The sequence below is a fragment of the Kogia breviceps genome, chromosome 12 (assembly GCF_026419965.1).
Source record: "Kogia breviceps isolate mKogBre1 chromosome 12, mKogBre1 haplotype 1, whole genome shotgun sequence".
Lineage (NCBI taxonomy): Eukaryota > Metazoa > Chordata > Mammalia > Artiodactyla > Physeteridae > Kogia > Kogia breviceps.
Window position 1 is genome coordinate 66,782,189 of NC_081321.1, and position 13,373 is coordinate 66,795,561.

At 33.5% G+C, this 13,373-nt stretch overlaps 2 protein-coding genes across 26 annotated transcripts in view; one reads left to right on the plus strand and one right to left on the minus strand.

Annotated features, from left to right (window-relative positions):
* ACSS3 (acyl-CoA synthetase short chain family member 3) overlaps positions 1–5,800 on the plus strand; it is a 160,286-nt gene extending 154,486 nt beyond the window's left edge. Inside the window, exon 18 of one of the 5 annotated variants that reach the window (XM_067009821.1) lies at positions 4,965–5,800. The gene's annotated coding sequence lies outside the window, so the exon portion shown is untranslated. The remainder of the gene's footprint in view (positions 1–4,964) is intronic. The other 4 variants (XM_067009820.1, XM_067009819.1, XM_067009823.1 and 1 more) reach the window with 4 other exon arrangements.
* PPFIA2 (PTPRF interacting protein alpha 2) overlaps positions 527–13,373 on the minus strand; it is a 437,715-nt gene continuing 424,868 nt past the window's right edge. For 16 of the 21 annotated variants that reach the window (XM_067009799.1, XM_059081639.2, XM_067009805.1 and 13 more), the window contains 5 exons: positions 12,998–13,173; positions 12,051–12,119; positions 4,984–5,143; positions 3,709–3,800; positions 527–1,705 (listed from right to left, as the gene is read on the minus strand). In XM_067009799.1, coding sequence (XP_066865900.1) covers positions 3,742–3,800; positions 4,984–5,143; positions 12,051–12,119; positions 12,998–13,173 — 464 coding nt within the window. In that variant the 3' untranslated portion in view covers positions 527–1,705; positions 3,709–3,741. The remainder of the gene's footprint in view (positions 1,706–3,708; positions 3,801–4,983; positions 5,144–12,050; positions 12,120–12,997; positions 13,174–13,373) is intronic. The other 5 variants (XM_059081638.2, XM_067009808.1, XM_067009813.1 and 2 more) reach the window with 1 other exon arrangement.

Below are 13,373 nucleotides of genomic sequence, written 5' to 3' on the forward strand. Positions count from 1 at the left end.
GAAAGGGGAAAAACTATTTATGCAATTAAGTTGTGTAGAACAGTAGATACAAATCTAGTTTGTATTATTATGATACCATAGTTTCTATATTATATTTCATTTCTGTAAGTCAAGATCCCCATATTCAGACGAACTAAAAAAAGCTCTTTCCCATTGTTGCTAATCAGGCAACATTTTAAGAAAATTTAAAATCACTTTCATAAGCAAGTTTAGTGCTCCCTCTTGTGGCAGACTCATTTTTGAAGATAAAAGATCACTAAAAAGAATTATTTTCATTATAGTTTAAGTAAAATTTTAAACTATATGTGACTAGAAAACAAAGCTTAAACAGAGAACTGGAAGTATTTTTGTTTATTGACAATGGAGAGGGTTTCTGTTACCATTACCTTTTGAGTGAATCTGTTAAACAAAAATCGACATTAAAACAAATGTAATGTACGTGCAAACATAGCAAATTAAATACAAAAAAGGAATTACTAATGACAGGTCTTGCTGTTAATAAGATCAAGCAGCAGAAAATCAGCAGTTAAATGGTATTCTTAAATAGATTTTACTTTGAAATCTCCCATATAAACAAAGAATAAACAACAGTAACATCACCAAATAAAGCCACAGGAAAGAGATTATTCTATACTTTTATACACTATATAAGTTAATCATTCTGTCTTTATTTCCTCTGATAAGACTGACTTCAGGGAAGTCGCAACAAGGCCTTCTCGGCTAAAAGCATATAACGTTAGACATGAGTCTGGCTAATGCCCTCTTACATTGACAAAAGGGAAAGGTTTCTGGGGTTTTGCTTTTTCCAGGGGAAATGACCGCAGACTCTGCAATGGTTGACATTGACTGAACAGGGCTGGCTGGAGGTTCAAGGTATTTGGATGAACATGTGGTTCTTAGTAAAGAAGTTTGTTGTTGTTTTTTCCTTGGTCCACAGGTAATAAGAGATTTTTTTTTCTTTATAATTTTTTTAAAATAATTGTTTTTGACTCTTGTAAACAGTTTGGCTTTGTTTTGTATTGAAAAGGAGATTGAGCCATCACAGTGCTATTTCTAAAGACATAGGACATCCCTGATTTCCTTTAAAGGTCTATTTTTGGCTCCAGTTCCAGGTTAAATCATTCTTTTTTACATGATCAGAGGCAGGTTTTCAGCTTTAAGGATTGACAGACTTGAAGGAGAAACATGTGGAAGCATGAAACATGCTTCCAGGAAACATATCAATTTGTTACAATTCAAAAACTGTAAAAATGGTGGAATGGTAAAATACAAACAGTACTTGGAATTGTCAAATGTTTGCACTCAAGACTCCATGAACCATATATTTTATTTTTTAAAAAATCATATTTATATCCATTTACATAAGACTTACACATTTAAAAAGAAATGCATACACAGTAATACATAAATGCCAAGTATATTACAATAAAACATGAAAAAACAAGTGGCTCGATTTCATAAAAGCATCTGTTGTACAGAATTGATGATGTGGATGATGCTGATTATTCAAATGACTTAAGCATTTTCTTACAATTATAGTAAACTAATCAAACTTAATATCTGACTCCCCCCAAAATCATATTTTCAGCTTAATAAACCATTAGTTGTGATTATTTCCTTAGAATTCAGTCTTCACAAAGGTTTTCACTGCTTATCTTCTTAGATGGTAGTGCACTTTAGGTAGAGTAGACTGAAAAGACGACATCTAAAATATGTAATGGACAGCATTAGTTTACTGAAAGATCCCAGATTGGAAAATCTCCCTCTGCGACTGTTGGTGCACCTCCATGCATCCTGCCCACTTGTGTCCTAAGGGTAGGATATCATCTCAGGTCTAACCAATGGCTGTATGTAATTAATATTTGCTCCTCTCTAATTTTGTGCAGGCGAGGTTCAGAAATAAGACTTGCTCAGCTTTGTAGAAAGTATGGCAGTAATAGAAACAAAGGTAGTCACAGAAAACGTCAGCAGTCCTTTTGAAAAGAGTACAGCTTGCTCATTAATAAATTGAGTTGACCTATTCCATGGAATAGATCTGTATTCTAACTCATATATTTTAGAGCTCTTCAAAAGAGACCTTTGTTTAATTGTGACAAAAACATAATGACAATCAGTAACATATAAAGAATCTGGGTTAGTGATGTGGCATCACTGATTCTTTCCAGTCATAATATACTTAGGAAAAGATCACAATTACTATCCCGACACAAGAGATAGATAACATGTTCTGAATTGTGTTAATAACAAAAATGCTAATGTTTCCTCAAAATAGAAATTGGTTGTCCCAGATTAACTCATTGGAAATAAATACCTTTATCCCATTTAATGGTAGAAACTAGGAAATATGAACTACAATGCCAAGCACAAAATACAGATTACAAATAGTTAAAGAGTAATTCTACCCATCAGTCAAGAGCTAAGAAGCAAGCACTACTCAACATATTAAATAGTCATTTGTAAATTAGTGAAGTATTCTAATTCTAGTTCCTGGTAAATTATCATGTTATGTGGAGAAACTATTACAAACAGTATTTTGGAAAGTCTCTTATTTAGCCAAATTATTACAAATTTTAGATCATGACTAATAAGATGCCAAATTGTATACCATAATTAAATTTTTAATGTTAGGGTTTTACATTCTGAAATTAAATCTCTTATCTGAAAGCTTTTTGTTTTATCATCAGCAGTTTCAAATAGTGACCCAAATAAGGCAGCATATCAGCTCCTATATTAGGCCCCAAAGACCATCAGTAAATTGTGTGGAGCTTTCAGTTCAAGGCAATGAATAAACAGCACAAGATGAGCTGTTCCTCTCCCCATCCCTGTGCACATATTTGGTTCTAAATATTGCTCTAAAAAGTGTTTTTCCAAAATTTTAATTTATCATAAATGGTAGAATATTTTGGTAAAGCACAGTTGTAGATTAAAAAATGTTTATGAGTTCTTGACATTTATTTTCTATGAAAACACAGTTTTACTAAGACTGGTTTCCAATAAAACTCCATTTTCATATGGATTTGGAAGTAGATTCCATCAACTAGTATTTCTCGAAGTACAAATGCCTTATATCTTACGATTATATGGCATGGTTTTCTGTCCTGTCCGCCACTGTTATAATGTTATTTCACTTGGTTTCTATCTGCTATAAACCCCAGATACTTAAAATTCCTATACATTTTCAACAAATATTAATCACATTGATGAAAAACAACATACCAGGAGTTCAGATTTTTCAGTTATACTTTTGGTGAAATCACCTCCAAATCATCTTCCTGATTCTGCCACTATTTGACTCTGGTTACCTACTAGAATACTATTTGCCTATTTCAACTTCCCCTATATAAAATACTCACTTAAAAGTGTGTTATTCTGTAAGTGCCAAACTCTCAACAGTAAAATGCTATAGGCATCAATATAAAGTGCTACGAAAAAGTAGAAGCCAGTGTAGTAGCAACCCATTGATGTGAAATAAAATAGTGACAGGCCTCCAACAGATGAGCCTTAAACCATAGCAGACAGATGGTGATAGGAAATCCTAGATTAAGAGTTACAATATAAAGAACCTTTCCACTCTCTAGCAATTCAAGGGGGTTATCTCACTCCTATACTGCTAGGCCACACCAAAGAGTATCATGTATATTTACTAGTCTATGTAGGTTCCATTTTTTGGGGCGGTTTGTTTTTGGTCAGCCAAGGAAAACTACTCACAGCAAGTCAGTGCTGCCTCCTTTGAGTGGCTTGTCAACATGAGTATGTGCGAACAGTGGAGTTGTCTAACCTCTGCAGTCTTGATGAAGGAACTGCAAACGGAGAAAAGGGCTTTAGAGGGACTTGGATGACTGAGTACAAAATTTCAGATGAGAAAGATTTATTTTCCCTGCATAAAGGGATCTGAACATATTAATAGACCTTCTTTCTCTCAGATAGAAGCCACTCATATTCCTTTTCTCAAGACAAGCTACTAAAGAAAATTTATTCCAATGTGATTCAACTGAGCTTTCAAGTTGTGTATTCCTCCTTAGATGAAATCTCTTAACAAGAACAGTTCCCCTGGGTGCTCCTGTTTTTGAAGCAAAGATTGCTCTTGGAGAATTCAGTATGATGGATGGTCTTCCCCTCCAATACTGAAAAGCTTCTATACTTATTTTAATCATGTTAAATTGCTCATGAATTTTGCTAATGTGTTCCATAATAGTAACAACTTAGAAGAAATATAGATCAAAGATCATGGTTTATGCTGGAACTTATTTTAAGGGCCATGATAACTATCACCTTGACAAGAAATAATAATTCTAGGTGATTGTCTCAATAGAGAGAGTGGGACTTTTTGTTTAATGCTTACCAGACAGACATAACTTTGTGACTACAACTTCAAATTTGTCTCTCCTCCAGAATGGCTCTTTTCCTTTGTGAAGTATATAACACAAGTCTAATGTCCACAGAAGGAAATACTAATTGGGAAATTACTGTTGGTTTTGTGTTTGTTTAATTCTCTTCTCATGGTTGTGCTTGTTTATTTAAGGCCTTCTGCCTTGGTCATAGGTGAGAATATCTGATGAGTCTGAGTTTTTAAGATGAAATAGAAAACTTGCAATATTCAAGCATGTAGGGTGACAGTGGAGTTAATTTCCATTTATTAAGGACCTTTAGTCCAAATCCATCTTTAAACAAATTATTTACTTGGTGAATAGAAGAGTAAAGAAACACAAATCATGCAGATGTTTTTCTTCCTAGATGTGGACATTAGCCAAAATTGTCCTCTTTCGGCTATTTTAAATTATTTTTAAAATATGAATAAAGTGCCATGAGTTCATGCATTAGCAGCTTACAAAAGAGTATGGTCTGATGAAAGCAAAGTAAACTTCAAGCAGAGCAAACCAACTTAAGAAAAGAATCAATTCCAGAAAGCTATGCGATCAGAGAATGATAGCATTTTCTAAACAAGCTTTTTACTTTATAAGCAGAAATGCAAAACTACTGTACCATCCGTTGTCATTTTCCTTGACTGCCCCGATGTTGTGGTTAACCTAAATCCAGCCGGTAATGTTTCTGAGGACCCAGGCATCATGCTGATTCCGTGTACTTCACGGGGAGGAAACTGCCTTCTCCAGGTCGACCCACGCCTGAAATTCTTGTCATCACTCTGCCAGTACAGAGATACAGTTTGATGTAATGAAAACAAGTAAACTAGTCCAGGTGCTTAAAACATGTAACACTGATTATTTACATTCAGTCTGTAAAGTATACATATGGAATATTATACTTTCTTTTGAGAGTTATATTGATTCCAAAATGAGAATGCAGGATATGTGAAATAGAAATGTTTTTATTAAAAAGTTCATATGATTTTGAATCTAAAACATATATAAAAGTAAAATCTTTGAAAATTTAAAAGAAAACCCCAAAGTTTTCCCAAAAAGAATATTGGGTATAGTTTGTTGCACTTCATGCCAAATGTTTTTATGTTATGAGATGATATACTTAGTTGAATAAGTATTGGCTAAACACTACTTGATTCACACACTTGATTAACTATTTCATGAATTTTGCTTTTATGTATACAAGACATATGGGAAATCTATATTTGATACAGCCTGGCTCATATGGGATACTATAATTTATATTCTGTGTACTTTTAATAAATACATGTGCTCATTAGATGCCACTAAAAGCATAATGTAACTCTGGTTGCTGTTTTACAATGTAATTCTTGTTGCTGATTCTATTATATCTTAATTGCGTAAAATCTTCCCTCTCTGTGCATACACATTGTACCTGCAGACAAACAGTTATTTTCTCTGAATTGGTAAGCAACAATATGTAATTTACCATTTGACTGATTATATTCTTTGTTTCTAATCTAAGGAAAATATTAATCATTCTACATAGATCTTATTTTCTTATATCATTAAGTTTTTCATCTAAGGAAGGACTGTCTACTCCCTAAAATTATAGTTAAATATGTGTGGTTGACTCTGCTAGCTCAGGTGACTTCATTTGGGCATAGAGAGTATAGATAGATATTCCGCCTAAATTATCATTGTTATAAATAAGAAACACTATAAAGTATTCTTCATCATAGACTACTAATTTAAGTAGCATACAAGGTTAATCTGGGAAAAATAAAATCATTTATATAATTACATTTATCCATTTTTCTTTTAGAATCCTTATTATTAATATATAAATTTTGTTTAGATTTGATAGCCATTTTACACTTTAAGAGATTTCTGCTACTCTTCTCAACTGCTGCATTTTACTTTGCCTTAGACCTCCAAATGTTTATAAATGGAAAAAAGAAGCAGAATTTCACAGTTGTGGCCTGACTTCTTGAATCTTGGAGAAGTTGTTGCATGAACATAAATTTTCTTCAGTTCTATAAAACATTACATTACATTGTAGGAATGTACAGCTCCTGTAATGTGTGAGATAAGGGCTCAAAAATATGCCAGTAAGTTGAGAATTTAAATCATGATTCCTTAACTTCTGCTCTTTCAACATAGTGTTACTGCAGAAAGTTAATGGGAACTATAAGCAACAACGTCACAGGAAAAGGTTTCCATGAGAGAAGATTGAAAGATATGCTCTCAACTGAGGATATCCTCGGTCTGTAGCTGCACATGAACACTTCTCAAATCATTTCAGTGGAATCTGAATGTGATCAGCCCCAGAAACAAGTCTATTCTGGCTCCAGCTAAGTTGTTTAGATATTTTTGTTCACACTGAAAAAACAAAACCAAAATCAAACAAAGAAACAAACAAAAAACAGAGACAAAAGCGACTAGAGGGTTTGAATGATAAAATCATGTGCTTTTTTAGTAATAAAAAGAGGCAGCATATTTTAAAGGCAGATAATAACATTCCAATTAGGCCTTTCAACTTGTTCATTACTTTTAAGAAGCAACACTAGAACCCACATAGACGTGTGTCTCTGACTGGACCTCTACTTCAGGTCAGTCTGCATTTTAGAATCTAATGATATGGCATATCTTTAATAATTTTTATTAAAATTATTTTTCCAACTTTTAAGTAAGGATAATAATTGTATTTAAAAGTGTGTATGTGTTTATGCAGACTATCTTTTTGATTCAACAATTAAGAATAAGGATTAAAAGAAGATACAAACTACTATATATAAAATATATAAACAACAAGGCCCTACTGTACAACACAGGAACCTATATTCAATATCCTGTAATAAACCATAATGGAAGAAATGAAATTGAGTTATTTGTAGTGAGGTGGATGGACCTAGAGTCTGTCATACAGAGTGAAGTAAGTCAGAAAGAGAAAAACAAATACTGTATGCTAACACATATATATGGAATCTAAAAAAGAAAAAAATGGTCATGAAGAACCTAGGGGCAAGCGGGAATAAAGATACAGACCTACTAGAGAATGGACTTGAGGATACGGGGAGGGGGGAGGGTAAGCCTGGACAAAGAGAGTGGCATGGACATATATACACTACCAAATGTAAAACAAATAGCTAGTGGGAAGCAGCCGCATAGCACGGAGATCAGCTCAGTGCTTTGTGACCACCTAGAGGGGTGGGATAGGGAGGGTGGGAGGGAGGGAGACACAGGAGGGAAGAGATATGGGGATATGTGTATATGTAAAACTGATTCACTTTATTATAAAGCAGAAACTAACACACCATTGTAAAGCAATTATACTCCAATAAAGATGTTAAAAAAAAAAAGGACTCATCAAATAGAGGATATCAATAGACAGAAATTATACATTTATATGGTATGTATTATATATATATATACACACACACAGAGAATCTAATGGAAATTCTGGAATTGAAAAGTGAAATAAATGAAATTAAAAATTCACTAGAGAGGTTCAATAGCATCTTTGAGCTGGAAGAATAAAGAATCAGCAAACTTGAAGATACAGCAATTGAGATTATTCAGTCTAAAGAACAGAAAGAAAAAACAATGAAGAAAAATGAACAGAGCCTCAGATACCCATGGAACATCTTTGAACACACAATATACACTTAATGGAAATCCCAGAAGAGGAGTGAATTAGGCAGAAAAACAAATTTGAAGAAATAATAGTCCAAAAATTGAAAAATTTGATGAAAAACATTAATTTACACATCCAAAGTCCAAGTAGACATCATAGTAAAACTGTTAAAAGACAGTGAAAATCTTGAATGCAAGAGAGAAATTGATGCATCATACAAGGGAACCACAATAAAATTAACAGCTAATTTTGTATTAGAAACAATGGAGGCCAGAAGGAATTAGATGGCATATTTAAAGTGCTGAAAGAAAAAAAATCCTGTCAATCAAGAAGTCTTTGTCCAATAAAAGTATCCTTCAACAATGAAGGTGAAATAAAGACACTCCCAGACAAACAAAGAGTGAGAATTTGTGCTAACAGGCCTGCCTTATAAAAAATACTAAAGGAAGTCCTTCGGGGTAAAAGGAAACGACACCTGACAGTAAACTGAATCCACATGAAGAAATAAAGAGCAAAAGGCAATTATATAGGTAAATACAAAGACACTATAAACATATTTTTCTCTTTTATTCTCTTAACTGAGTTAAAAAACAATTGTCGGGTTTATAACATAAGAGGGAATAGAGTTATACTGGAGAAAGGAAAGGACACCAGACAGTAACTTGAATACACAGAAGAAAATGAAAAGAACCAGAAATGATAAATATGTGGTTTAATATAAAAAATTCTATAAATACATTTTTTCCTCCTCTTAAATTTAAAAAAAGACATATAAAGCAATAATTGTAACACTATTATTGGATTTATAACATACAAGGATGTAATATATATGACAATAATAGCACAAAGGGTAAGGAAGGGAATTGAGCTATATTGGAGCAAAGTTTTGATAATTTATTAGAATTGAGTTAGTATTAATCTGAAGTATATTGTGATAAATTACATATTATAATCTAGTAACTAGTAACTAGACTAGTAACTTTGACTAGTAACTCAAAAATATAATAAACCATAAAGGAATTAAAATGTATATTAGAAAAGTATTTAACACAAAAGAAGACAGTAAAGGAAGAACAGAAGCACAACAAAAACAAAAGAAAACATGAAGCATATAGAAAAAATAAAATTGCTGAGAGAAATCCAACCATATCAATAATTACTCTAAATATAAATAACTTAAACATTCAGACTAAATGTGAATGACTTAAACATTATCAAACCAGATTAAAAAAACAAGATTCAATTATACACTCCCTACAAGAGACATTTTAGATGCATAGACACAAATAGGTTGAAAGCAAAAGAATGAAAAAATATACACCATGCAAAGAGTAACCACAAGTGAGGTAAAATGTCTATACCAATATTAGATAAAATAGACTTTAAGACCAAGAAATATACTAAAGACAGAGATATTTTATAATGATAAAAGGGTCAATTCATCAAAATGATATAATTATGTGCACCTAACAACAGAGTCCCAAAATACACGAAACAACGCCTGACAGAACTGAAGGGAGAAATAGAGAATTCCACAATAGTAGCTAGAAAGACAACCTACTGAACAGGAGAAAACATTTGCAAATGATATGACTGATAAGGGGTTAATATCCAAAATATATAAATAGCTCATATAACTTGACAAAAAAAGAAACGACCCAATTAAAAAATGGGCAGAAGATGTGAATAGACATTTTTCCAAAGAGGACATTCAGATGGCCAGCAGACACGTGAAAAGATGCTCAACATCATTAATCATCAGAGAAATGCAAATTAAAACCATAATGAGATATCACCTCACACCTATCAGAATGGCTGTCATCAAAAAGAACACAAATAAGAAATGCTGGAGGGGATGTGGCAAAAAGGGAACCCTTGTACACTGTTGGTGGGAACGTAAATCACTGCAGCCATTGTGGAAATCAGTATGGAGGTTTCTCAAAAAACTGAAAGTAGAACTACCATGTGACCCAGCAATTCCACTCCTGGATATATATCCGAAAAAAATGAAAACACTAATTCGAAGAGATACATGCACCCCAATGTTCATAGCAGCATTATTTAACAATTGCCAAGATATGGAAGCAACCTAAGTGTTCATCAATAGAAGAATGGATAAAAAAGATGTTGCATGTATATATACAATGGAATACTACTCAGCCATAAAAAAGAATGAAATTTTGCCATTTGCAGTAACATGGATGGACTCGGAGGGTATTATGCTAAGTGAAATATGTCAGGCAGAGAAAGACAAATACTATAAGATATCACTTATATGTGAAATCTAAAAAATAAAGCAAACTAGTGAATATAACAAAAAAAGAAACAGATTCACAGATATAGCGAACAAACTAGTGGTTACCAGTGGGGAGAGGGAAGGGTGGAGGGTTAAAATAGGGTTGGGGCTTAAGAGGTACTAACTCTAATGTATAAAATAAGCTACAAGGATATGTTGTACAACACGGGGAATATAGCCAATATTTTATAATAATTATAAATGGAGTAAAACCTTTAAAAATTGTGAATCACTATGTTGCATACCATAACATATAATATTGTACATCAACTATACTTCAATAAAAAATTTTTAAAATTAAAAAATATTTTAAGTGGCTAAATAAAAACCAAAAGAAAAATTAAAAAAACAAAAAAACAAACCATAATGGAAAAGAACATGAAAAATATGAATAAGAATATATATATATAGAACTGAGTCACTTGGCTGTATGTGAGAAACTACCACATTGTAAATTAACTATACTTCAATAAAAATTTTTTTTAAAAAGAATAAGGATTGAAAAGATTATCAAAGTTATAAAATTAAAATCAGTTAAATATTAACTGTTTTTTAAAAATATTAATCATTATCCTGATTGGACAGGAGTATGAATTTACAGGATGTTAGCTGAGGTCAAGACTGTAGAGCTTATCTAACTTCCTCTGAAAAGGACAGTTTGGGTTTTATAAAACCAAGATCAGCTGCCCTGCCCATTTGAATGTGGAATTGTTGTCTCATTTTAGGAATTGCTGTGTTCATTCACAAAACTATTTTAATCAGCTTTTCTTTACCGCCAAGAAACACCTGCATTTTGCAATACAGAATTATGCATCACTGTATTTATCACTTCATACTCAGGTTTCCTCCCCATTTCCTCCAGAAAGATCCTTGAAAACCTCAGAAGGAATATTAAAATCCACAGTTTATCAATGCACAGAGTGTGCTAACGTCCCTTGTATTCCTTCATCTTGGGAGACTACTTACATGTTTACTATTTTCCAAATCATTTAAACATGCATATACTATGTGTAGAGATTCTTACACTCAATATAACCTTCAATTCCTATGACTGTTAAAATGTTACTCATATATTTTTAAGGAAAACACAATATTGATATCTAAAATAATCAAAAGCTTCCCATTTACTGAAAGCAAGTTTTCTCTTCCTTTTAATATCCTAAAATTTCCTGTGAAGATATACTGATATTTAAGAAATAAGCACATCCCTTATTAATGAACTGAATTTATTAGGACTAGTGTTATCATTACTTACAATTTAAAAAATTTTTGCTCAACATCATTTTGCTGTCATAGCTCATGAAAAATGAATTTGAATTACTTCTTAGTGTTTCTAACTGCTGATATGATAATATCTATGAATTCATAAAGTTATTTACCAAATCAAATTAGTAAAATTAAATATTTAAGCATAATAGTGGGGAGGGCTTCCCTGGTGGCGCAGTGGTTGAGAATCCGCCTGCCGATGCAGGGGACGCGGGTTCGTGCCCCGGTCCGGGAAGATCCCACATGCCACGGAGAGGCTGGGCCCGTGAGCCATGGCCGCTGAGCCTGCGTGTCCGGAGCCTGTGCTCCGCAACGGGAGAGGCCTCAACAGTGAGAGGCCCGCGTACCGCAAAAAGAAAAAAAAAAAAAAGAAGAAGAATAGTGGGGAAAATTCTAGATTCTATCCATAGAACAAGCATCTGATTAATTTTGAGCACTAGTCCTTGAAAGCCCCATTTTACTTGTACTGTCCCAGGTCCCTTTTGAATGACAATGACAGACAAAGACTTACTTCATCCAGTCGCCGTTCAGTTCCCAGAGCCAGGAGGTTATTGTATTCCCTTTCGAGAATCTGCCTTGCCTGTCAAGATCAGATTAGAGTTAACATCATTGAAGTCACCTTTTATTTGAAAAATCATAGCAATTATATTTACCTGAGAAAACATTCCAATACCCTGTTTTATTTACAGGGGTCTCATTTTTTTCATCCTCTATATCTATAAGCCATTGTAAATTTTAACTATAAACACAAGGAAGGGCAATTTTCTTTAGTCTGTGGATAGTAGAGACATCCTCACATAAACTTCTGAGGTCAAAGGGTTTGACCTCACTCTGTTACTTTATTCCAACTGAATATTTTATGTAAACTTTGAAATATATAAAAATGAAATAAAAAGTAAAGTCAGACTGCCACATTTTTATCAAGTCTATGCAGGTAGTTCTCAAACCTGGCCAACAATCATCATTTGGAGAAACTTTAAGTGATTAGGGTTCCCGTGCCCTATCTCTTGATATCTGATTTCTTAGGATTGTGATGTAGATTGCATGTTTTATTCAAGTTTTTAAGGAACTCCAGCAATTCAAATAATTATCCAGACTTGGGAATCAATGGCACACCCAGAGCTGAGTGTCTGTATAATTCAGACATGTAAATAGAAGTGACTGCCCCTCAGACAGGCAGAGACTAAAGGCCATCTGTCAGGGATATTTTTCGGGGGAATCTGTCATTCAGGTGGGAGGTTGGACCACATAACTTCTAAATCCCTTTCTACTTAATTTTATGATTTTGTTTTGGTTAGAAATCCAGTAGCTTGAAATTAAAGTCCCAGTGACATGTATCAAAGGTTGAACTAACTCCCATTAGGAATCATGAATACACAACCGACTTTTTTTCCTAAAAGTTTACTTTGTCCTTACATAAACCAGAACACAGTGCAACTACAGCACAAAGGGGCTTGCCTGGGTGTTCTGTGTTGGAATCTGTAGTAATAAAGCTAAGCTGCTGTAGTCAAAGTTCTCATCCAGGGCTATAAGTGAGCCATGCACACCACTTTCAAGAATATTATTTGCATATTCTCGAAGTCCAATTGCTTGTATCCAGCGAATAACTCGATCATTGCTCCACACCAACACATCTAGAAAAAGAGGTGCATCATTTTAGGCTGCAGTATTTTGCATAGTAAATAAAAACTGCTGGCTGAAATAAGCCACAGGCGTCTGGCCAAGTCAGCATATATGCTGGCTTCTTTATCCACTCCCTAGTGCAGCTGGCTCCTTGTGTTACATGTATTTACCATTCTAATAACTAACCCTTTCTACTTTCAGCCCAGAAAAA